Here is a 24,176-nt window from a genome sequence, read left to right as displayed (position 1 = left end):
TTTAGATTTGGCTTTTCTTTTTTTTTACATTTCAGAAGTCAGGCTTGGTTTTCTTAATGGTGAAGTGACTTCCTGAGAAAGTGTCAATGTGCTCAAAAATAATTGATTTGAATGTTCTGCAGAGTTGAGATAAAACTGTGTCATAAAACCACTTCCAGTAGTACACACACTTTATAAAACTCCACTGCTCCAGTCTCACACTGAAGGGCAGGACAGGAGTGAATCTCCAACTAGGCAAAGCCTATTTCAACAACTGACTGTAAACTTCCTACATTCAGATAATTGGTCAATTAATATCCCAGCAACTTAAAGCCGATCGGCATCATCTAAAATTTGAAATAGTGCGGATATGTTGGGACTTTTTTTTAGTTTGTTCTACACATTTGTCTTGATGGTGAGGTATTGCAATATGTTAAGGGTGACAACCATTATAATTACATTTCTTGTTGCAACTCATGTGACGCGTCGCTAATGGCACCCTATTTCTTACTTAGGCTGCGTTTAGACAGGCAGACCAATTCTGATCCTTTTCCCCCCACTAATTGGTCTTTTGACCAATCAGATCAGCTGTAACAAATATCTGTAGTGATTGGTCAAAAGACCAATAAGTGGAAAAGAATATCAGAATTGGGCTGCCAATAGTGCACTACTTTTGACCAGGGCCCTGGTCAAAAGAAGTGCACTATATAGGGAATAGGGTGCCATTTGGGAAGATCTCCTTGTCTGTACAGTGTTACAGTGGAGGGAGATTCTATTGGCCAGACAGTCCCGTGGGAGCTTGGTCGCTGGCACTGCTAAGGGTCACACGTGCAATGGGCCAGAGGGGAATGCAATGAGGCAACACTGCTGTTCATTGGTCTGTTTCGTGAGGAGGGTATTACCAGAGGGTTCATATTGGGCCTGTCCCAAATGGAAACCTGTTACTTACATAAATCCATTACTTTTGACCAGAGCCCATCCATAGGGTGAACTTTAAAAAGAAAAAAATTAAGTGTGGGACATTCTGATGTTCCTGTTTGACTAATTACTAATGAATTTGTTTTGTGTCTCAAACACAAAGTTCTGGGGTGCTTGAATGGACAAGGTACTGTCTGTACGATCATAAAATACATATAGTTTATCTTGTAAAAATGTATGAGGAAAAAAATACTTCACTATCAAAGAATAGAAAAATTGTCAACACATCACATATCTGACATTGATTTGAGTCTTGACTGTTGGCCTTGTGTGTGATTTCCTCTTGGATCAAACCATGTCTGATGCCTTCGAGCCATTGACCCAAGCTGTGTGTTTGTAAAGCAAGTCTCTAGCTCCGAGCGAAAGCCTGCTTTTGTCTGTCCTCACAAGACAAATCTCTTTGCTTGGTGGACCAGAGAGGCTCAGGTTGACTCCAACTCATTCAGAAAACAGAAACTGGAGTGAGTGGAAGCAGGTGCTGATGCTAGTCTAGACCACAGAGGTGGCAGTTTTTCATGCATTGCTGATTTCTGACAGACCATAAATCAAATCGCACAGACTGCACAAGAAAAGGGGGCTGTTTTGAAAAGAGAAAAACAAAAGTATGCCCGATTTTCCTTTTCTTGGCCACAGCAGAGCAGACAAACGGTACACAAGAAAAATAAAAAGACACACAAAAGGGTGGAAAGAAAGTGAGCAAAGGGCTGTCATTGGCTAACACAGGAGCATCATAATCGCATGGTGTGGATTTCCGCTTTGGCACATTTACTTTAAGCTGCGCAGCAGTGGCAGGGACACACCACATACACAACACATGCAGTTACTCTACTGAACTAGCTGTACCAGAGCTACACTATGGCGCTGTGAAGAAGGAGCGAGCTCCACTCCACCATGCAATCCACCACGAACTTCAATGGGCTCCAGCGACAGGGCAGCCAGGACAGTTACATTATGGAGGTCTCTCCGCGGAAGAAGGGTCATCTATGGTATCGGGGCTCTCTGAGGGGACGCCATGACAAACCCAGTCAGAATGGGGGGACTACTCCCGGGACTCTGCCAAGAGGCTGGAAACAGGTTAGCGAGAAAGCTTTGAGAGAAACAGGATAGAGTTAACAGTTACTCTGTATATCAATTGTCATGTACGCTATAAGTATTCTTAGAGGTCATTGATGTTAGTAGAGACGACATGAAACGGTTTCAGAGTGGCATCAGAGAGGTTTGCATTAACATGTACTGTACAACCACAACAAAACCGAGAACTTGCAATGACAAAAAGCCTTTTGACAAATTTAAATTTTTTGGACAAACTAGTTCACTAAGCAGGAAATATACTTAGGGAAAAAATACCTGTGATGCATATGTTTACGATGAAAATATGTCAAATTTCTTACCGAGAATATAAAGAGACTGGTGTCCATCTAGTCTATTTTGCATGGAATGAAATACATGTGCTGTGACCAGGTTGAGAACAGCTATTTTCACAGTTGTATTTCTAAAATATATACTGTACAAATATATGAAATATACATTTGACTCTCCAGTCCAACAGAACCCGCTCAAACTCCTTGGTGGATTACTCGGACCCTCAGAGGTAAATACAAGCCCTCTGTCATCTGTAATAACATTTATACTGTTAACACTATGATACATACATAATTTGTGCTTTAATAACCATAGTTAGGACAAGACTGTAACCCCATTTCTCCTGAACATATAGGACTACTGTCATAATGCAAAAGCAAGACAATGAGACATTTGGATTTGAAATTCAGGTAAGACATTTCATCCGTTTTCAAATTCAATTATTTAAAAAAATTTTTTTATTATTAAGAAATACATTTAAAAAAAAAGTTTTTAAAGGCTTTCACTGCATTGTCAGTCTGGCCTAGTGACAGTGTGACTCCTCTTGTTGTAGACATATGGTGTGCAGCTGAAGAACAGCACTGCGGTGGAGATGTGCACATTTGTGTGCAAGGTGCAGGACGATAGCTCGGCTGAGAGTGCAGGCCTGACCACCGGTGAGACACCCACCCACTTCCTCTCCCAGAGGCCCAGACTCGGCTTCAACGCTGTGCAAGTATAGTTTCCACACAGAGAGATGTCCCCGCTACACTCATTACAATACATCTAACTTTCACGCGTAGAAAGGCCAACATGTCGACGCCTAACTACTCACATTCGCTGTCTCTCATTCGCTCTCCCACAAGCATTTTATTGTGGTCGACGTTTCCGTTACAATATCTTTAGCAAGAAATAATCATTCTAAAATGCTGATATTGGGTCAGTCAAACTCCCAGCGCCACAGCCGAGATTAAGATTGGTTGTTAGCGTGTTAACCCTTTGAACATATCTCCCACGCTCTCGCTTTCTCTCTTTCTCTATCTTCCTCTCGCTGCCGTTGTGCATGTAGGTGACGTTATCGTCACCATCAATGGGGTCAGCATTGAGGGGTCGACCCATCAGCACATCGTTGACCTGATTCGAGAATCCACCAACTTTTTACAGTGAGTAAAACCAGCGATGACACCCAAAGGGTTACTGTCTGTAACTCCGAAGAATGTGAGAAAAACGTTCAACATATAAAAAAGCTTCTAAAACCTTGATATTGGCATTAGCCTTGGTTTCAACCTTGCTGAATAGCTCCCTCTAGGAAACATAAAGCTACTCTATCCTCTAGAAGGGTCAGTAGGATGTGTATGTCTGCTTGTGCTCATCTTGCCCCTGTGTAATCTCAGGATGGAGACGGTGTGTGGGACGGTGGTGAAGAGGATTGAACTGGAGAAGAAGATGAGCTTGCTCAAGGTGTGTCTCTCTGACAGGGCGGATGTTTGGCTTCAATAACAGATCATAGTGGGAAATATGGGTGGTGTGCACTGTGCAGTACCATGTAACTCCACCCCCCATAAAAAGAGCACACATTACAAAACTAAAGACCGGTTCCATATAGCTATTAGAAACTGGGTGGTGCAAGCCATGGTCTATCAGACCATATACCACGGGTATGATAAAAACATTACTGTTTACTGTTCTAATTACGTTGGTAACCAGTTTATAATAGCAATAAGGTACCTCGGGGGTTAGTGGTATATGGCCAATATACTGTACCACACGTCTAAGGGCTAGATCCAAGCACTCTGCGTTGCGTTGTGTCCGTAAGAACAGCCCTTAGCCGTGGTATATTGGTCATATACCACACTCCCTGGGCTTATTGCTTAAGTATACTACACAATTCCTAATGTAGATTAATTGGGTCACAGGGAAACACACTATTATAGAGGCTATGTTCAGTACTGTATAGCTGACCTCAATCATGTCTAGCGGAGTCAATCATGTTTAATTATCATGTCATTCTATGTTTTTTGTCCACACAGCATACCCTGGGAGAGAAATGGGTGGAGTTGCAAGCACTCACATTACAGGAAAAACGCCTTACGCAAGGTGAGGGGTTTTGCCCAGCTGTGAAACCACAGAACTTCCTGTCTCATTAGCTGATGTGAAAATGACAAGTAAACGCTGAGGTGCATTAACGAGCTTCGTTTACTGTCATTGTAACGCATTAACTGAGAAGTAATTGATATAAAAATGTCCTGTCAATCAACCACAACCGTCACAGTGCACATGAATACTGTGGTTGGAGAAGTCAACTAACTGCCCTTCCCTTGTCTCCAGGTAACCTGAATGACAATTCTCTACACCCCTCTATGGACTCCCTGATGTCTCTACTGTCGCCGTCTGGACACAGTGACCACTGTGGCCACCGTTTCTCCAGTGACAGTAGCTGCCGGAGTGGGATGACAGAGGACAGTGACCTGGCCAGTGTGTTTGGGGATCTGAGCTCTCCCAGCCCCTGCAATGTGGCCAGTCCAGATGATAGCTGCTTCTTCTCCACAGACTTCCCCCAGGAAATGCCCAGGGCCCTGGCCAGCCTCAGCCGTCCCCGTAGCGATAGCCTGGCTGGCAGCAGTGGCTCCCTCTCCTCCTCTTCTTGGGACCCCTCCAGAGCTTCCTCCCTGTTCGGGACACTCCCCAGGAAGGCTAGGAGAGCCAGTGTCCGCAAACACATCCTGAAGTTCATCCCTGGATTCAACCACTCAGTGGAGGAGGAGGACACCTGACCTATGAACGAACACCACAGTAGGTCTGTGTCTGATGTTCAATACAAACATTTCCTGCTGGAGACTGAAGCATTGCCAATATGGACACTGTGCCCCTGGCTCAGGAGTAGCCACTCAGTGAACATTATTGGGATAAAGAGAAATATCCCTTTGACAAAGGCCTTCAGTTATCTATAGATACTGTATACGTGATGCACAATTTTCATAATGAGAAAACAGCATTAATCCTTAACGGTAACAATTATTTGGAATATAGAACACAGGAACTCAGTTCATGTGTGTGCAGACTGTGCTTGCCATTTCCAAAAATGTTACCATTGTATGTAGGGTGACAACTATGCATGAAAAGCCATGATTTTCCTCAATTCAATATTTTGCTTGTATATAACTTGAGAAGTGTTATGCTTTGCATATTTGATGGATGCAATGAAATAATTTAGCAGCAGGTCTGTCAGGTTTGTCAAAAGTGAGTTCTTAACCAGGTAGCTAACTTCATAGTTCAAAACAGGATGTGGGCAGAGAAGGAGCTACTTTCTAGACTATTTTTGTACCCATACCCACGTTTCAGGTTATCTACAACTTACTTTCAGTCTTGATAGTTATACTACAAATAAGAACTGTCTTCCCTCTAATTCATGGCATTCTAACAGAGTGCCATGGAATGATACTCGACTGTTTTGAATGTATGCTTGATGTGTGCCATTTGCTGCTTTCATTAAGATTCAAAAGACATGTTTAAAATTCCCTGAAGACAATTGACTATAATTTTACACAAATAAAGTGTATAGTGACAGTTTAGGAACCAACTATTTACATATTCTCTCTCATACTGCCTTCTATTATTTAAGTACATTTGTGAGTGAAAAAAATAACTGATTAACATCCACTAGATGGCATTGCAAGCATTAAATGCTTAGGACTTGGAATTATATCAGAACACACAGTACAATGCCACACTGTAAAAGGAGAATGAGGTTCACAATATCTTGCCAAATGTGATGCCAGTGGGGTTCGAAGTGGGGAGGCAGGTATCCTGGTGGTTAAGAGCCAAAAGGTTTCTGGTTCGAATTCCCAAGCTGACTAGGTGAAACATCTCATTGTGCCCTTGAGCAAGGCATTGAACCCCATTTGCTCCTGTAAATTGCTGTTGATAAGTGTGTCTGTGAAATACAAGTAGGACTGTTAAAAGGAAATGTACATATACTGTTGACCTACACCAGAAGATTGGAATCCCAAAGCACTCCATGCTTATTCTTCCAGATCAGGGTAGACCAGATTAACCCCTCAATAAAAACATGGTGTTCTGTTTCTCTATGACCTCCAGACGAGTCCTGACACTTGTGAAGGTAACCCGTAGTAACAAATGGAAGTAGTTTTGCGGTGAAAAGAAATGTATACACACACACACACACACACACACACACACACAGAGCTTTCTTATATCTTCTAGATATAGGACAGACACTTAAACATTCCTCATGATTTGTTTGTTGCTATTTATGAATGTGAGATTCTATGGGCTATAGTAGTAAAGGCCAAATTATTTAAAAAAAACAACATTTAAGTTATTTGGGGGGGGGGCTAAAGGGGTCTTAATTTAAAATTAAATAGCTAAATGATCCATTGTATGACCATCTTAAAAAATTCCATATGTTAACGTAGAAGAGGTGGGGGGCATTAACAGCTTAGACTGAGGTTAACAGGGTGGTCAGGCTACAGCTCTATACTGATAGACTATCCTTCCTTTGTTAGCTTGGAGTTAAATGAGAAGACAGTAAACAAAGAAAAGAGCTGCTAAAATGAGAATTAGAGAGCATACAGAATGTAAACCTTATATTCTCTTTTTACAACAACTATATGACAATATATTCATTTAGCAGACACTTTTATACAAAGCGACTTACTGTCATACGTGATATGAAATGATGCAACTTAGCCAGCAATGGTAGGTGTGCTTGTTGCCATCGCTTAAGGGACCCTTAAGCATGCAACATGTGCCCTCAACGCCATAGCTTACCCTGCTTTCCACATGAGTAAACCTACAGGAGAACGTTCATCTGGTCTCAGAATGGCACAGGGGAGGTGGTCACTCAGGATGGATTATACTGTACAATCAGTTCACTTGTCCAAGTCACACAGACAAAAGAGCCATTTGTTGGTCCAACACAAAACCTCTGTTCTTCATTGGCTCAAACATGCTTACATCGCACACTAGCACAAAAAAAAGACAGCTCGGCCTCACATCATTGATTAAAATGCAGGATCGTACTCTCCCTTACTAGCCAACGGGATAACTAGGACCGAGAATGAATATTTTGATTGGATGACCACAATGGATGACCGCATTGGCCGGCTGAAGACGCTCAAAACGGTCTGGCAACTGCTACGTCAAAATGCTCGTCGGGAAAAATCAAAAGGAGGTGGACAATTGATGAAGTCGGAGAAGTCTGATTATTTCAACACCACAAAAGGGAGATAAAAAAAAAAAATATGGACAGAGAAAAGAGCAATCCTCCTCCACTGGACCGGGACGGGAATACAAACAGGGTGGCATCTCAGGTGGTGGAGATCATCAGTGGGATGAGTCTGGGAGCCATCCAGTCTCTGGAGGAGGAGGAGGGAGATGACTCTGTGTTCTATGATGAGGGTGATGCTCCATTAGATGGGGAAGGAAGGTCTTGTCCCTTGGTCTGTGGGTCCAACGAGAAATCAGCTCAACCCCAGAATGGGAAGGTGAGCCTACTCAAGGCTGAGACAGCCGGTGTAGTCATGGAGAATGGAACAGGGAAAGATCCCATCACGGAAGGAGGAGAACATCGGAGCCCTGCTCTTTCGGGTAAGGGTGATACTGGGCCACATCACACCGCCAGACACTCCAGACAGCCCCAGACAGAAACATTGGCACAAATCCCAACTCAAACACTTGCAGAGCCACAAAAACATAGAAGACAGGACACATTGATGAACAAAGGTAAGGAACTCAGCATTATATGGAGAATATTCCATACAATCAAAGTAAAATTGTCAGTATCGATAATCCAGCACATTCATTCCACAATGAATATTTTTGGTAAAATTACCATATAACCACATTTATAAGCAGATTTATATTATTTAGTACTACATTGAGAACTCAGAACATTAAAATTGTTCTGAGAACAAGTGACAAATGTGTACTTCTGCATTTAAGCTTCTGCTTCACACAAGATGGAGGTGAAAGATACACAGGAGCAGACACCTGTTACTACTCCTCCGCCTGTACCCGAGGAACCTCAGCTATACAGGGCGGCAGAGGCCCCATGCTCCTCTGGTGACGAGCCCAACAGTGCGAGTCAGGATGAGGAGGACACAGACAAAGGTTCCCAGGATTCCCTGGCCTGTCAGGGTACAAGTTCCCAGTCCTCAGAAGGACAGAAGTCTGGCCGGTCCCGTCATCAGAAATCCTCCGACCACAACACCAGTTCCAAATATAGCACCGTCTCCTACAGGAAGATACGCAAAGGTAACACTCGCCAGAAGATCGACGAGTTTGAGTCCAGGATGAATCTATAACGTTACATCAAGTTAATATCTTGAAGATGGTGCAGCTTCACTTCAACTGCATGGAGCTGGATGGGGGCATGCTAAACCAGTCGCTATGCAAATTGGAATAACGGTCACGTGTCGTCGTTGGTTAAGTCTGTCTAATACACAATCCTAACAGATTTTCAGTGTGTCATATTTCAAATATTGACATTTCACTGTAACGTTAAGTCCCCACTGAAGCCAAAAGAATGATTGACATGTAAAGAGTTCTCACAGACTTGGAATAACTGCTGAGAGGAGCTCAATATGCATAGTAGTATTGTTATTTAATTAGAAAATTAGTGGGGAACATTTGATTATGTAAGGCAGGTATTTGATAAGCAGATTAAAAAAAAGTAAAAAAAATTTAAGAGGCTTGGAGAGCTAATAACCCTACTAGCAAAACATTACAACTTGCATCCCCCAGGGGCTCCTGGCCTGTAAACATTTCAATACACTTTGCTAAGCACTGCAAATCTGAATTTCAGGTGATCAAGCCTATATGTAAAGTTCTGCTATTTAAAAATGTATACACACACGTTCACCTTAGGCTATAAGAACTGAACCAACTAATAATGTTAAACCCCTATAACACTGTAACAGACATATCTTTCCATACTGTAATATTTCCATGAGTACAGTGTACATGTTCTCCTGAAATATCTGTTGCATAAATTTGGAAAAAAAACTACAATATCTATTCATTAAAAGGAAATTAACATTGATGTGTGTGAGTTTGGAGAAACAAAATCCCATCATTCATCTTTGGTATCAACAGTTCCCTCTATTGTTAAAGAAATGTACATACAGTATGCACTAAACCTACAACCATAGTAAAAAAACAAGCAGCTCTTATTATACCAGGCGAGCCATAAAGTGAAGGGTGAAGTTGCCCTTAGACACTGATCTTGGGTCAGTTTGAAATGTCCCCCCCTAATCATTGAGGTTAGAATTGGGGAGGGGAAGCTGATCACAGATCTGTACCTAGGGAAAACTTCAACCCGGAGCTGACTCATAATGCAATACTATTTTATCTCAAAGAAAATGTCAGATGTCTTTAGCAAAGCTCTCTGTGATATGTAATGCCAACACAGACTCATGCACACTGCATGCATTTAAATTTGTACATCAAAATGATATTTCAAACAGTAAAAATGGTACACGGACAGAACAGATCTATTTACATTAAATCAAAGTGGCATAAAATATCCAGCCATCTGGCACTGAAACAGAATATGGGCAATTGTGCGGTCAAATAGAGTGCTAAAATACAGTTGAAGTCGGAAGTTTACGTACACTTAGGTTGGAATCATTAAAACTCATTTTTCAACCACTCCACAAATTTCTTGTTCAAATCTATAGTTTTGGCAAGTCGGTTAGCACATCTACTTTGTGCATGACACAAGTAATTTTTCTAACCATTGTTTAGACAGTTTAATTCATTATATCACAATTCCAGTGGGTCAGAAGTTTACATACATGAAGTTGACTGTGCCTTTCAACAGCTTGGAATATTCCAGAAAATTAAGTCATGGCTTTAGAAGCTTCTGATTGGCTAATTGACATAATTTGAGTATATTGGAGGTGTACCTGTGGATGTATTTCAACGCCTACCTTCAAACTCAGTGCCTCTTTTGCTTGACACCATGGGAAAATCAAGATAAAAATCAGCCAAGACATCCACAAGTCTGGTTCATCCTTGGGAGCAATTTCCAAAACGCCTGAAGGTACCACGTTCATCTGTACAAACAATTGTACGCAAGTCTAAACATCATGGGACCATGCAGCCGTCATACCGCTCAGGTAGGAGATGTGTTCTGTCTCCTAGAAATGAACGTACTTTGGTGAGAAAAGTGCCAATCAATCCCAGAACAGCAGCAAAGGACCTTGTGAAGATGCTGGAGGAAACAGGTACAAAAGTATCTACATCCACAGTAAAATGAGTCCAATATCGACATAAACTGAAAGGCCGCTCAGCAAGGAAGAAGCCACTGCTCCAAAACCGCCATAAAAAAAGCCAGACTACGGTTTGCAACTGGTCATGGGGACAAAGATCATACTTTTTGGAGAAATGTCCTCTGATCTGATGAAACAAAAATAGAACTCTTTGGCCATAAAGACCATCGTTATGTTTGGAGGAAAAAGGGGGAAGCTTGCAAGCTGAAGAACATTATCCCAACCGGGAAGCACGAGGGTGACAGCATCATGTTGTGGGGGTGCTTTGCTGTGGGAGGGACTGGTGCACTTCACAAAATAGAGGGCATCACGAGGAAGGAAAATTGTGTGGAAATATTGAAGCAACATCAAGACATCAGTCAGGAAGTTAAAGCTTGGTCACAAATGGGTCTTCCAAGTGGACATTGACCCCAAGCATACTTCCAAAGTTGGCTTAAGGACAACAAAGTCAAGGTATTGGAGTGGCCATCACAAAGCCCTGACCTCAATCCTAGAAAAACATTTGTGAGCAGAACTGAAAAAGCATGTGTGAGGAATGAGGCCTACAAACCTGACTCACTCAGTTACACCAGCTCTGTCAGGAGGAATGGGACAAAATTCACCCAACTTATTGTGGGAAGCTTGTAGAACGCTACCTGAAACATTTGACCCAAGTTAAACAATTTAAAGGCAATGCTAGCAAATACTAATTGAGTGTATGTAAACTTCTGACCCACTGGGAATGTGATGAAAGAAATAAAAGCTGAAATAAAAGCTGAAATAAATCATTCTCTCTACTATTATTCTGTCATTTCACATTCTTAAAATGAAGTGGTGATCCTAACTGAACTAAGACAGGGACTAGGATTAAATGTCAGGAATTGTGAAATACAATTCCTGAAACTTCCAACTTCAACTGTATATAGGACATCTGCAGGAAACATACTTGGTACAAGTCCTCATGTAAATAATCAAAAATCACATTCGTGATTGATTTGCCAAGGCATGAGAATTCATTTTTTGCAAAGCTGGTGAACATGCATGTAAAACCAAAGACCTCAAAGTGAAAACAACAGTACACTAGTGAAAAGCATGAGCTGGCACACACAGAAAAGTTAGTAGAGGTGTTGACTAACGGCAAGTAAACTGTAGGCTATAAAGCTAAAGAGAGTCACACCCTCTATAAACAAGCTCACAGCAATTTGAGTAAACCACAGAGCTTATATACACATACATACGTACACACAGTGCCTTGTAAAAGTATTCACACCCCTTGGCATTTTTCCAATTTTGTTGCATTACAACCTGTAATTTAAATGTGTTTCATTTAACGGACACACACTAAACAGTCCAAATTGGTGAAGTGAAATGAAAACGGAAAAGTGGTGCGTGCATATGTATTCACCCCCTTTGCTATGAAACCCCTAAATAAGATCTGGTGCAACCAATTACCTTCAGAAGTCACTTTTTTTTAAAGTTTACCTGTGTGCAATCTAAGTGTCACATGATCTCAGTGTATATTTACACACACACACACCTGTTCTGAAAGGCGCCAGAGTCTGCAAAACCACTAAGCAAGGGGCACCATGAAGACCAAGGAGCTCTCCAAACAGGTCAGGGACAAAGTTGTGGAGAATTCAGGGTTGGGTTATAAAAAAAAAAAATCATCTGAAACTTTGAACATCCCACTGAGCACCATCAAATCCATTAGTAAAGAACGGAAAGAATACGGCACCACAACAAACCTGCCAAGAGAGGGCTGCTCACCAAAACTCACACCAGGCAAGGAGGGCATTAATCAGAGAGGCAACAAAGAGACCCTTGAAGGAGCTGCAAAGCGCCAAAGCAGAGATTGGAGTATCTGTCCATAGGACCACTAAGCCGTACATTCCACAGAGCTGGCCTTTACGGAAGAGTGGCCTGAAAACAGCCATTGCTTAAAGAAAAAAAATAAGCAAACACGTTTGGTGTTCACCAAAAGGCATGTGGGAGACTCCCCAAACATATGGAAGAAGTTACTCTGGTCAGATGAGACTAAAATTGAGCTTTGTGGCCATCAAGGAAAACACTATGTCTGGGGCAAAACCAACACATCACCCCGAGAAAACCATCCCAATGGTGGTGGCAGCATCATGCTGTGGGGATGGTTTTCCATCGGCGGGGACTGGGCAACTGGTCAGAATGGATGGCGCTAAATACAGGGAAATTATTGAGGGAAATCTGTTTCAGTCTTCCAGAGAGTTGAGACTGGGATGGAGGTTCACCTTCCAGCAGGACAATGACCCTAAGCATACTGATACACCACTCAAGTGTTGTTTTAAGGGGCGATATTTAAATGTCGTGGAATGGCCTAATCAAAGCCCAGACCTCAATCCCAATTGAGAATCTGTGGTATGACTTAAAGATTGCTGTACATCAGAGGAACCCATCCAATTTGAAGAAGCTGGAGCAGTTTTGCCTTGAAGAATGGGCAAAAATCCCAGTTGCTAAACGTGCCAAGCTTATAGAGACATTCCCCAAGAGACTTTCAGCTGTAATTGCTGCGTAAGGTGGCTCTACAAAGGATTGACTTTGGGAGGGTGAATAGTTATGCATGTCCAAGTTGTTTTTTTGAGTTATTTCTTGTCTGTTTCACAAGGAAAAATATTTTGCATCTTCAAAGTGGTAGGCATGTTGTGTAAATCAAATGATACAACCCCCCCCCAAAATAGGAAAAATGCTAAGGGGGGGGGGTGAATACTTCCTTAAGCCACTGTATACGAGTATGCAACTATTATTTATTTGTATAGCCTACACCAGTAAACTATGCCATCAAATACAAAACTGTAATTACACTGTGTAACAGCTGTCCTTTCAAATCATTCCGGGGCCTCAGTCATGCAAAAATTAAAAATTCCAAGTGAAGCTTGATCGTGATAAAAAGGAGAAGTAAAAAAGCATTGCACGTCCCAACACCACCCTCACACCAACATACCAGCAGCACCATGCATATCCCATTGCAGAAATACACTGAACACATCCAAATGCATACAGTACAGTCAAGTACTTTAGTGTCAATCTCTAATGCAGGCACAGTGCTGTAACCCTGTACTCCCATCACACAGTGTGGTAATGTGTGAACTGCCACTTCTGGTAGGGACTGGTAGACTGGCACTCCTTCAGCTGTATGCTGTCATCCAGAGCCCCAGCCTCCAGGCACAGACGCCGGGGACTATGCTCCGCTATGAGGTGCTCCACCTGAGCAAAGAGAACACAGGGGGAATACCACTGAAATCACCATCTGCATAACGGTAACTTTCATCCAGCAACTGAAAGGAACACTGCTGGCTACCTCCCGCTCCAACCAAGGTGTTGCGAATTCATGTGCAAAAACCCTGATGAAAGCGACGGGACGAAAATAGTTGGTTTCAACAGTAAAGAAGCCGTTCTCAACATCTGCCATCCACCAAAGAGGTGCTGAATTTCCTCCTCACACACTAGAAATATGCTGCATGCAACGCTGACACCTATAAGCGGCTTGGCTCAGGAATGACTTAATACTCTACCTCAAAACCAAGATTCAGAAAACAACCATTGTAAAGTGAACCTACCAGAGCAGAGTTTGTGGCCTTGTGGAGCCATCGTAGCTGTGGCTTGGTGTTGTCACACGGCTGCAGAGCCAGACTGATCCCTTTGCCATGAGCAGTGACACAGACATCCTTCTGGCGAACGTGCCTCATCCAGGTGTAATTGAAGTGTTGACTCTGAGGTTTAGGGACAGAGGGGTAGAGTTTGCAATTAGGGATGCAGGCTCTCTTATTACCTATATACTGCACCGCTTTTGACCAGGGCCCGTAGGGTAGTGCACTATCTAGGGAATTGGGTGTAATTTGGGACGCATCCTTAGTGTCGATCATATAAATTAGACTTCATGACAACTACGGGGGTTTTCGAGACCGGTTGGGTGTGTGTTGAATTAAACAGGAATTCCATAGTAGGCACATCTGGAGCTATGCCATGTGTTATAGCCATTAAACAAAAGCATTTCATATCAAATGGGGAAGCTGGGAGTATTTACCAGCTTGCTGAGATCACATGTCTCAAAGGCAAGGGAGCCATCCTGCAGAGCGAGGCATTTTCTGACTCCACGATTGAAAACCTAGCAAAGGAGGATCACAGGTATAACATCACATGACAATGCCTAGAGCAGTCATAAAATGTGCTTACATAGGTAGTGTCACTGCACCGTATTGACAGTGGAAAGGCTTCTTTCTTTCTGTGCCTTCAACAAATGCTGACAGAATTGTCACAAGCCTGACGAGACAGCCACTCTTTGTTCAGATAAGAGGACAATTGACATCTGTCTGAGTTAGAGGCATTGAGAGGAGACAAGAAAACAACCCCCCCCCCCACCCCCCCGAAAAAAAGTACAATTGTCTCTCAACATCGAAATGAGGGATAATTTAACTGGAGAAACAAACAAAGTAAGAGTAAAAAACGTTTCCCCGAAAAAGAGCAACAATGCGATATAGGTCTAAGGTAAACAGCCTAAAAGCAAAAACTAGATTCCTATTGATGAATCAAAAAAGTAATAATAACTTAGTAAAAGACAATGATTAGAAGTGTGTCAAACGTAGTTATAAACTGCAGCAATAAGGCACATACCATTTAAACGCTTTGAGCATCATACTGTAAACCTAAACCATTAATATGATTTACTACTGTAAAAAAAGTACACCTACCAGCCCCTCAGCTTTGACCAGTGGAGCGACCATGTCTGGGTACACGTTGTCCAGGTACCACTTGAAGCTCTTGCACTCAAGCTTCTTCCTGAGTTCGATCTGGTCTGTGAGGTTGCCAATGTCGATGACACTCCTATCCAGCAGATGGAGGTATCCATGGCCGTAGAACAGGTCCCTGTACTCATCCAGCCACACCTCTGCCACCCTGGCCAGGTTACGCTCAACCGTCTTCTGCCTGTCCTTGGGAAACTTGTATGGGTTCTCGCCTCGGAAAATATGGCCCACTCGGGAACACGGAATGATCTCGATCTCACCTCCGCACATCCAAATCTGCAAAAAAACAACAACATAGGGTGTGATCAGATCATTTGAGAAACATCCCAAATGGCACCCTATTTTTTTTTCTCATAGGGCTCTGGGCAAAAGTAGTGCACTATGTAGGGAATAGGATGCCATTTGCGAAGCAGCCTTGAGTCAGAGTTAACGGTGTAATCCTGGGACAGCTTGTCGAATAACAAACCTCTTGTTCAAATTGATCTGCAAACAGACTAATCGCTAATAAAACATGGGAAAATGTGCCCAAATGACTAGAGCTGGGACGATAAACCGGCAATTAGACACATTTAACCCAGGCATTTTGCTGATATCGTTCATTACAATAAGTAGCAGTATAGCAAACTCTGGTTTAAATTACCATTACAAAAACAACTGGGGTGCACATTAATGTTAAAAGTAAACCTTCCATTTATCATTATCGCATCAATTCAGACAATTTACCGCGATATGGACTTTTGTTCATATCGCCCAGTTCTACAACTTACCTTAAAAGAGATCTCCATGTTCTCTCCACCCCATACATCCAGGCCAGGATCATAAGAGCCCAGTTCATAGAAGTACTTCTTATCAATGGAGAAAAGGCCTCCTGCCATGACAGGACATCTGAGGAACAAAACACAGTCCAGGGTTGTATTCATTAGGCACCAAACGGAAGAAAATGGACTGAAACAGGGAAGGACTACCTGAACTTGTCCAATTACAAATACTTGTTTTAATTTTCTGTTGCAAAACATTTTGCTACAGTGTACACTAATGAATACATCCCAGTTAGCAAAAAGATTGAGAAAGTGAAGAATACAAAAACATTCCTCCTAGGTCTTATCAACTCTCACAAAGGAATCAGGATATGAGTCAGACCTTGGCCCCTTCCAAGTAATCACTGATCTCAATTGGTTGGATTGGTGAAAGTAATAAGTAAGCGTAACCTAGCTTTGACCCATCCAATCATGTATAGATTGATGGTTTTGGAACAGAGCCCTTATGTTGTTGAACTCATCTGCAACTATCACTATGTGAATGAACAGTCACGAGGGGTGTAATGAAATACAGCACTACCTGATGGGATCTGAATCCTTCATGCGATTCTTCTTGATGGTGTCCTTTGATAACGTGCTCCACCCAAACACCAAGGGCCATTTGAACACGCCTCTTTGGAAGTTGTCAACCAACACATAGCTATAAAAACACAAAACATAATCAACCAAATATTACACTACTGGAGGAATAATGCATGAGGGAATTAAATGCACATCACTCAGATGAATCTGATTAAATCACACAGGAGCCTGAAATCAACATTACAAGGACCGACTTCCAGTAAACAGGATGTTGCATCAGATCTGGATTGCGGTCAAAGGTCTATTGAATAAAAGCATTTTAATGATGTGTTACATGTAGGTAACACAGAAAGCTACCATTGCCGTTGCACATTTTTGCAACACTCGGGACATAGTCAGCTCAGTGAGCTTTGTCCGAGCGAGAATGGCCCACTAGGTGCATAGACCTTTAGAAATATTACTATGAGACATTGTGCCCCCCCCACAGGGTACCGGCAGACCAAAATGTGGACAATGAGGTTGAATAATAACTCAAACTAGAACCATAAACCGAAAATGATTAACACCGACCAAACTGACTACGCCGAGGACATTTTACTCATAATTACGATAAGCAGCCTACACTGGAGAATGGAATAAGGCTGCTAATACTAAATGGGACAATTGATAGCTACAACACTCAGAGGCACCTAGAAAAGTAACTGATACACATCAATGTTATACATTTTTATCACTCAATTTATCATTAGTTATCATGATAATTCAGTCAATTTATCCTGATATGCATTTTTGTCCATAAGGCCCAGGAAGCGTCCCAAAGGATTCCCTAGTCCCTATATAGTGCACTACTTTTGACCAGGGCCCATGGGGCTCTTTGACGCAGGCATAATGTATAACGGTAATAACACATTACCTCAAATCCTTGTCACTGATGACTTCGATGACTGGGCAGGCCACTTTCCTCCGGTCCATGTACACTCTCTCCAGCAGAGGTTCCAGCCATCCCACGTTGCATTCGATATGCGAGTCAAGAAAGGTCAAAACGTCACCTGTGAGAAATGCAAACAAACCCGCTGAAGACAAACACAAAACCCACAGGGACGCTTGGCTGCCACATACATGGGAGGACAGGATTGAGATTATTTGTATAGGATATTTTGTTTATACAGCAAACAAATAAATGAGAAAGCGGTGACGGCAGGATGTGGTTGGTTACCTTTGGCAATGGCGGCTCCTGCCAGCCTCGCTCGGATCAAGCCCTGCCTCTCCTTCAGACGGACGATGCGTACTTTGGGATACTGGGACATGTACACATCCAGATGGTCCTTGAGATATTCTGAGAGAGTGGATTGAGGGCAAGTAAGCTTACAGCTCTGAGTTTATCCTCCCGACCATGACACCTGGTCAGGAAAAACTCCAGGCCCTAATTGTAAGCTATAAGTCATTTGGGCAGAGAGCGATGTCACCTGTTCAGGAAACTCTAAGATGTCTCCAAGATTAATAAAGTTCATATTTAGTTTATAGCGATTAAAGGAGAATGAACAAGATCTTGGAAACCTCGTCTGTATTTGTTATTTTTTTAAACCTTATGTTTTGAACTCCACGTGTAATTTTACAGTTTATACATGCATAACAAAACATCTAATCGCCGCCTGGTGTAGAAAGCCAAGCAATCCTTACAATCAATAGTTCAAATATTTTGTTCAATTGAGTTTCACGCTCATCCCTTTCATAGTGAAAGCACTTACACAGTTGTAAAATATTGTATAAATTGGAATTGGTAACAGGTCATACGAATTGCTGGACGTAACATATACGAAATGGATGACATTGAAGATTTAAAACGGGTCCCTGTACACACTTGTGAGCACTACTTTCAAAACTACTGGCTGAAAATATACAAACCTCTATATAAAACCAAAACACTTTAACACAATGTTAAGCATATTTATACAGTTTCCCTTCCTGTAATACACACCATTTCCAGTGTTCTGTTTGTGAAACTCAAGGTGCGGGTTGATGGTCACTAGACTTGTGGAATGTTAAGGATTATTCTCTGTAGTATCCGTTGATAATGATTGACGCAGACTGGAGGTACAAGGACTGCGAACACACCGATTTTAAATGCACTTTATTTTAGTCACTGACTTTGTTATTGACTTCCTACACGCTTCTCAGGCTTGTGTTTACAGAACATTTGGTGCTGTCTGAAAAGTATATAGAAAAGTGCCTGTCTCCAAGAGGCCAGTTAGACATTTGCTCTCCTTCTGTCTACCTGTTGATTTTTTGTTGACTAAATCTGTGACTGCTGTTCTCCATTGTTCACTTGGAAATTCCTATTACACCATCTGTACTGTTTACCAGGAAAGCCCTTCCCAAAGACATCCTATTAAATGTGTGTAACACACACACACACACACACACACAACCAGTCAAAAGTTGACACACCTCATTCAAGGGTTATTTTATTTTTTACATTGTAGAATAATAATGAAGACATCAAAACTCAAATAACATCATGTAGTAACCAACTAAAAAATATATATATATTTTTTAAACAAAACATATTTTCGATTCTTCAAAGTAGGCAACCGTTGCATTGATGACAGCTCTGCACTCTTGGCATTCTCTCAACCAGCTTCAGGAGGTAGTCACCTGGAATGCATTTCAATTAACAGGTGTGCCTTGTTAAAAGTTAAATTGGAGAAATTTCTTTCCTTAATGCTTTTGAGCCAATCAGTTGTGTTGTGACAAGTTAGGGTTAGTATACAGAAAATAGCTCTATTTGGTAAAAGACCAAGTTCATATTATGGCAAGAACAGCTCAAATAAGCAACGAGAAACGACAGTCCATTACTTTAAAACATGAAGGTCAGTCAAAGCGGAACATTTCAAGAACTTTGAAAGTTTCTTCAAGTGCAGTAGCAAAAACCATCAAACGCTTTGATGAAACTGGCTCTCATGAGGACCGCCACAGGAAAGGAAGACCTAGAGTTACCTCTGCTGCAGAGGATAAGTTCATTAGAGTTACCAGCCTCGGAAATTTCAGCCCAAATAACTGCTTCACAGAGTTCAAGTAATAGACATCAACATCAACTATTCCGAGGAGACAGTGTGAATCAGGCCTTCATAGTCAAATTGCTGCAAAGAAACTACTACTAAAAGTACACCAATAATAAGATGAGACTTGCTTGGGCCAAGAAACACTAGCAATGGACATTAGACCAGTGGAAATGTGTCCTTTGATTTGAGAATTTGAGATTTTTGGTTCCAACCGCCGTGTCTTTGTGAGACGCAGAGTAGTTGAACGGATGATCTCTGCATGTGTGGTTCCCACTGTGAAGCATGGAGGTGGTGGTGTGATGATGCTTTGCTGGTGATACCATCTGATTTATTTAGAATTCAAGGCACACTTAACCAGCATGGCTACCACGGCATTCTGCAGCGATACGCCATCCCATCTGGTTTGCGCTTAGTGGGACTATCATTTGTTTTTCAACAGGACAATGTAAAGGCTGTACAAAGGCTATTTGACCAAGAAGGAGAGTGATGAGTGCTGCATCAGATGACCTGGCCTCCACAATCACCCGACCTCAACCCAATTGAGATGGTTTGGGATGAGTTGGACTGCAGAGTGAAGGAAAAGCAGCCAACAAGAGCTCAGCATATGTGGGAACTCCTTCAAGACTGTTGGAAAAGTATTCCAGGTGAAGCTGGTTGAGAGAATGCCAAGAGTACATAAAGCTGTCATCAAGGCAAAGGGTGGCTACTTTGAAGAATCTACCATATATTTTAATTTTTTGGTTACTACATGATTCCATGTGTTATTTCATAGTTTATAAGTCTTCACTATTATTCTACAACGTAGACAGTAAAAATAAATTTTAAAAACCTTGAATGAGTAGGTATCCATACTTTTGACTGGTACTGTATATCTAAACAATTCTATAGCCTTTCCCCATTCTTACCTTTGGCACTAAAGTCATCCACCAGGATGATCTCTTTGAGAAGGTGTGGTGGAGACCGGTTGAGGACACTGTGGACAGACCGGAGCAAAGTGGACCACACCTCGTCCACAAAGCAGAATATCACACTGGTGGTGGGCAAGTAATCATGGACCACACTCTCAGAACACCTGGAGAACAACAATGGAAAGAGAGGTTACTTAACACTAACCATTAGCATACTGTATGAGTGACAGGGGTGTGGGGGTGAGTAAGTAATCATGGTGTGGTCCAGGCAACAGTGTGACTCACGTATGAGGTCTGGTGTCTGGGATGGCTCTGTCCACAGGGATCTGGTCACTCAGGTAGACGTTGAAATGGCCCTCATTCCAACGGTTCCTCACCTCCTGCTCTTTGTCACTGGGCACCATGGCTGCTTGCCCAAATTGCCCAATTGCGTTGGCATCTCTAGGCGCTTGGGTCATGTCTAATGCCAGCACTTTGTGGACGCCTGTGTTTCGAACAACTGTGGAATTTGTGGGAACTCCTTGTTGGCGTTTTGGCTTTGCTGTAGGTGGTACGGACTCCTTTAGAGCTTCAGGGTTACCTTTATCAAGCTCATTGATCTGTTTGTCCTCTTTGTTGACAATCACCTCTTCTCCTTTTAGTACATCATTTTTGACAGGTTTAACTGTGTAGTCCACTGCAACTTTGTCTTTAATAAAGCTTTCTTGTTTTCCAGGCTCAAGTGAGTTTTTGACTTTCTTCTGTGTCTTGGAGTCAATATTTTCTTTGCCTTTTTGCACTAGGTCTATATTTCCCTCTTGGTTCTCTCCTGTATTTTTTGAGGCAGGCGTTTCAACATGTTTTCCTTCCTGAACACCAGGTGGCACTTTGGTAAAGTTTGAGCCTACTGCTGCAGGGAATGCCACAATCTTATCCCTCTCCGTAGGTCCTACTTTCCCATCCTCCAGCACCAAGTCCACTGCCTTTTTTGACACATCTTTGACGGGCAAAGGATCTTTGACGGGCAAAGGATCTTTGACAGGTGCTTTCGTATTCAAAGGCACACTCAAGTCTACTGTTACATGATGCACACGCTCGATTTGGTTATGCTTAATGACAGCACGTTCTAACTTTGGTTGGGCATTCCCTCCTTGTTGCTCATGCGATTTTACTTTGTCCATAAACTGTGGGTCATTTTTGACAGCGGGTCCTCGCTTCCTGTACACTTCAAGGACTTTATTTTCATCCTGGAGTGGATCTTTATTACCTGCCTCGTCCAGGTCCAAGTCTACTCTCTGTACTGGATTTTTAAACCCCCTATGCACTAACTTAGTACGTTTCGTGGCCTGCTGTCTGACAGCCTGCCTTTCCTTTACTACGCTTTCTTTTAAAAGTTGGCTGTTAACGTCATTTAATGACAGGCGAAGCGCTGCCATATCGAACAGCAGCCAAATAATAGATGCAATGAAAACAAATGCAAGTACCCTCCCACTACCCCTAAAGTATTTCCTTATCTTTATCGCCCTCATTTTAGTTGGCCTAAATCTAGATATAATGTCACAGTATCTTATTAATGCATTCGCGGGTCATACTCTACTTATCAACCCCCATTCAACTTCGTTTCTTTAGTTTGGGTAGTAGTATAGTAGTAGTAGGCTATTGCCTGCGTGGCATTCTACGCCGAGAAGATTGCTTTGGCCAAACTACTTTCGGGAATCTTCTGTCAAATATCCTTAATTGAACTAGTGTGCATTCTGGAGCAAAAAAAAACATAAACAATAACGCAAAAATGTATCAGTAAAACTTACTTGTGAAATTCCATGCTGTCCATTTACTTCCCTGAATGTTACAATGTATCAAGTAGCTTATCCATGCGCTGTCCACTTTTCTGGGAATACAATGCAATTAGCTTGCATTTTGTTACTTGCCCTCTACTAATGTCTTTGAATGAGAAATTACATCATTTCCTTGAAGAGAATGAGAAAACCACAGACATCCATTCAATTCTTAGCCACATTTACCCCTATTCTGTCGTGGAAGTACCTCCCGTCTACGACACATTTCAACTTTGCACTTTGAGAGCACACACAGTGATTGGACAGATAGCTTAATTGTATGCAAGCCGTTTCAGTGCACAGGAAAGGTGGCGTGGAAGAGGGTGTGGCCCAGGTCCAGCGTTATGGGCGGGCCAGGTCCTCCTTGCCCGTTCAAATAAAATATTGAAATATTGATAATTTATTTGACCAAGACGCGCCTGGACAGAAAAAAAGCATACATCGCAGTTGAAGCATCCGTGCGAGCGAAACAGCGCCTCTCTGTCTCAGTATGTGTAGACCATGTATCTGATGCTATCTGGACCAAACGATTATGGGATGTCATACTAATTCTGTCCAGACAGCATCAGATACATGGGATAGCGGTCTAAGGCACTGCATCTTAGTGCTAGAGGTGGCACTACAGACCTGGTTCAATTCCAGACCGCACAATTGTCCCGGTCAAGGCTTGGCCGCTGGCGTCCGTCATTGTAAATAATAATTTGTTGTTAACTGACTTGCCTAGTTAAATAAAGGTAAAATGTAATCACATCATTATATACAGTTATCTGGTTTCAACCTCTTGCGAATTGGAAAGTAAATTTAGCGGCTGCATTGTGCACTGTTAGGATCCTGGATTCCCCCGAAAGTAAATTGCATCAGCATGACTTAGCCACAGCTTCTTTAAACATCTGTATAATTCGAATTGTTTTAATTCACAGACATCACCCTCTCTATAACTCTGATGAATACAACAGGAAACCTGTTTGATGATCATGCACTGCAAAATCATTCTGGCTATGGATACGGAGAACATCAACACATTAACATCAACAAGCCAGAGAATATATCCATTGGACTTGGGGCTCTGCTGGGAGTTTACCTCATATTTAGATTTTTTTTAATTATAATATAATAATAAACACTGAGAACTAAAATATTGTGTTATTGTTGTTATTGTTATGCATGTTACCATTAATAATAATAATGTGGGGGGGGGGGGGTAGTTAAAAAATGTACCTCAAAAGGTTTTTCAAATGTTCTTCGAGGATCCATTAAAAGGGGTCATTTTATTGGTTTCTTTGAAAAATGTATAGGGGTTTCAATTTGAAGAACCTCTAAAGCAGGTATTCCCAAAATGGGGGTACGCGCAATGCCGTTGGGGTACAAAATAAAAATGTATAAAAAAATAACACATATTTTTAAACATTTTCTTCTTCACATTTTCAAACAGTCCATTTATATATATTTTTTAAAATATTTTCCACTAATATGTAGCCAAATGCTGCTCATGTTAGTATCTGTACTGATGGCGCAAAGGCCATGACAGGGAGACAGCAGTTGCTCCCGACCCCACTTGGGTACTCTGTAGCATCCACCGAGAGGCTCTTGCTGCCAAGGGAATGCCTGACAGCTTGAAAGATGTTTTGGACACAACAGTGAAAATGGTTAACTTTGTTAATTAAAGCAAGGCCCCTGAGTGATGTTTTTTCTCGCCTGAATGATCT

General features: G+C 42.0%; 3 protein-coding genes across 5 annotated transcripts; 2 read left to right on the top strand and 1 right to left on the bottom strand.

Moving 5' to 3' along the window:
• Window positions 1–1,726: 1,726 nt before the first annotated feature.
• LOC135547163 (cytohesin-interacting protein-like) lies at window positions 1,727–6,391 on the top strand. The gene is made up of 8 exons (XM_064975887.1): window positions 1,727–2,031; window positions 2,499–2,548; window positions 2,675–2,729; window positions 2,873–2,975; window positions 3,368–3,461; window positions 3,693–3,759; window positions 4,329–4,395; window positions 4,627–6,391. The coding sequence occupies exons 1-8, from the start codon at window positions 1,849–1,851 to the stop codon at window positions 5,070–5,072; spliced, it is 1,065 nt and encodes a 354-aa protein (XP_064831959.1). The 5' UTR covers window positions 1,727–1,848; the 3' UTR covers window positions 5,073–6,391.
• A 943-nt stretch (window positions 6,392–7,334) lies between these two features.
• LOC135547162 (radixin-like) lies at window positions 7,335–8,980 on the top strand. Of its 2 annotated transcripts, none has more exons than XM_064975886.1 (2): window positions 7,335–7,908; window positions 8,263–8,980. In XM_064975886.1, exons 1-2 carry the CDS (start codon window positions 7,563–7,565, stop codon window positions 8,622–8,624), a joined length of 708 nt encoding a protein of 235 aa, XP_064831958.1. In that variant the 5' UTR covers window positions 7,335–7,562; the 3' UTR covers window positions 8,625–8,980. The 2 variants fall into 2 exon arrangements, with proteins under 2 accessions (XP_064831958.1, XP_064831957.1); XM_064975885.1 differs by having other exon boundaries at window positions 7,339–8,043.
• LOC135547161 (polypeptide N-acetylgalactosaminyltransferase 5-like) lies at window positions 8,905–22,710 on the bottom strand. Of its 2 annotated transcripts, none has more exons than XM_064975883.1 (10): window positions 20,942–22,710; window positions 20,654–20,820; window positions 17,903–18,022; window positions 17,600–17,735; window positions 16,685–16,804; window positions 16,114–16,231; window positions 15,293–15,622; window positions 14,629–14,709; window positions 14,162–14,314; window positions 8,905–13,808 (listed from the first exon to the last, which is right to left on the bottom strand). In XM_064975883.1, the coding sequence occupies exons 1-10, from the start codon at window positions 22,162–22,164 to the stop codon at window positions 13,668–13,670; spliced, it is 2,589 nt and encodes an 862-aa protein (XP_064831955.1). In that variant the 5' UTR covers window positions 22,165–22,710; the 3' UTR covers window positions 8,905–13,667. The 2 variants fall into 2 exon arrangements, with proteins under 2 accessions (XP_064831955.1, XP_064831956.1); XM_064975884.1 differs by having other exon boundaries at window positions 22,444–22,710.
• Window positions 22,711–24,176: the final 1,466 nt, after the last annotated feature.

Source organism: Oncorhynchus masou, chromosome 10, assembly GCF_036934945.1.
Source record: "Oncorhynchus masou masou isolate Uvic2021 chromosome 10, UVic_Omas_1.1, whole genome shotgun sequence".
NCBI classification, from domain to species: domain Eukaryota; kingdom Metazoa; phylum Chordata; class Actinopteri; order Salmoniformes; family Salmonidae; genus Oncorhynchus; species Oncorhynchus masou.
The sequence above is the reverse complement of the archived record's forward strand: the minus strand, read 5'-3'. Positions and strand labels throughout refer to the sequence as shown.

Bases quoted from the DNA above. Each gene is read 5' to 3' on its own strand.
- LOC135547162 (XM_064975885.1), top strand. From the start codon at position 7,563: ATGGACAGAGAAAAGAGCAATCCTCCTCCACTGGACCGGGACGGGAAT. The intron at 8,044-8,262 runs GTAAGGAACTCA...TCTGCATTTAAG, and splicing joins GGACACATTGATGAACAAAG to CTTCTGCTTCACACAAGATG.
- LOC135547163 (XM_064975887.1), top strand. From the start codon at position 1,849: ATGCAATCCACCACGAACTTCAATGGGCTCCAGCGACAGGGCAGCCAG. The intron at 2,032-2,498 runs GTTAGCGAGAAA...TTGACTCTCCAG, and splicing joins TGCCAAGAGGCTGGAAACAG to TCCAACAGAACCCGCTCAAA. The intron at 3,462-3,692 runs GTGAGTAAAACC...GTGTAATCTCAG, and splicing joins GAATCCACCAACTTTTTACA to GATGGAGACGGTGTGTGGGA.
- LOC135547161 (XM_064975883.1), bottom strand. From the start codon at position 22,164: ATGAGGGCGATAAAGATAAGGAAATACTTTAGGGGTAGTGGGAGGGTA. The intron at 16,805-17,599 runs GTAATGTGTTAT...GTGTTTTTATAG, and splicing joins ATCAGTGACAAGGATTTGAG to CTATGTGTTGGTTGACAACT. The intron at 16,232-16,684 runs GTAGTGCTGTAT...TTTGTTCCTCAG, and splicing joins AAGGATTCAGATCCCATCAG to ATGTCCTGTCATGGCAGGAG.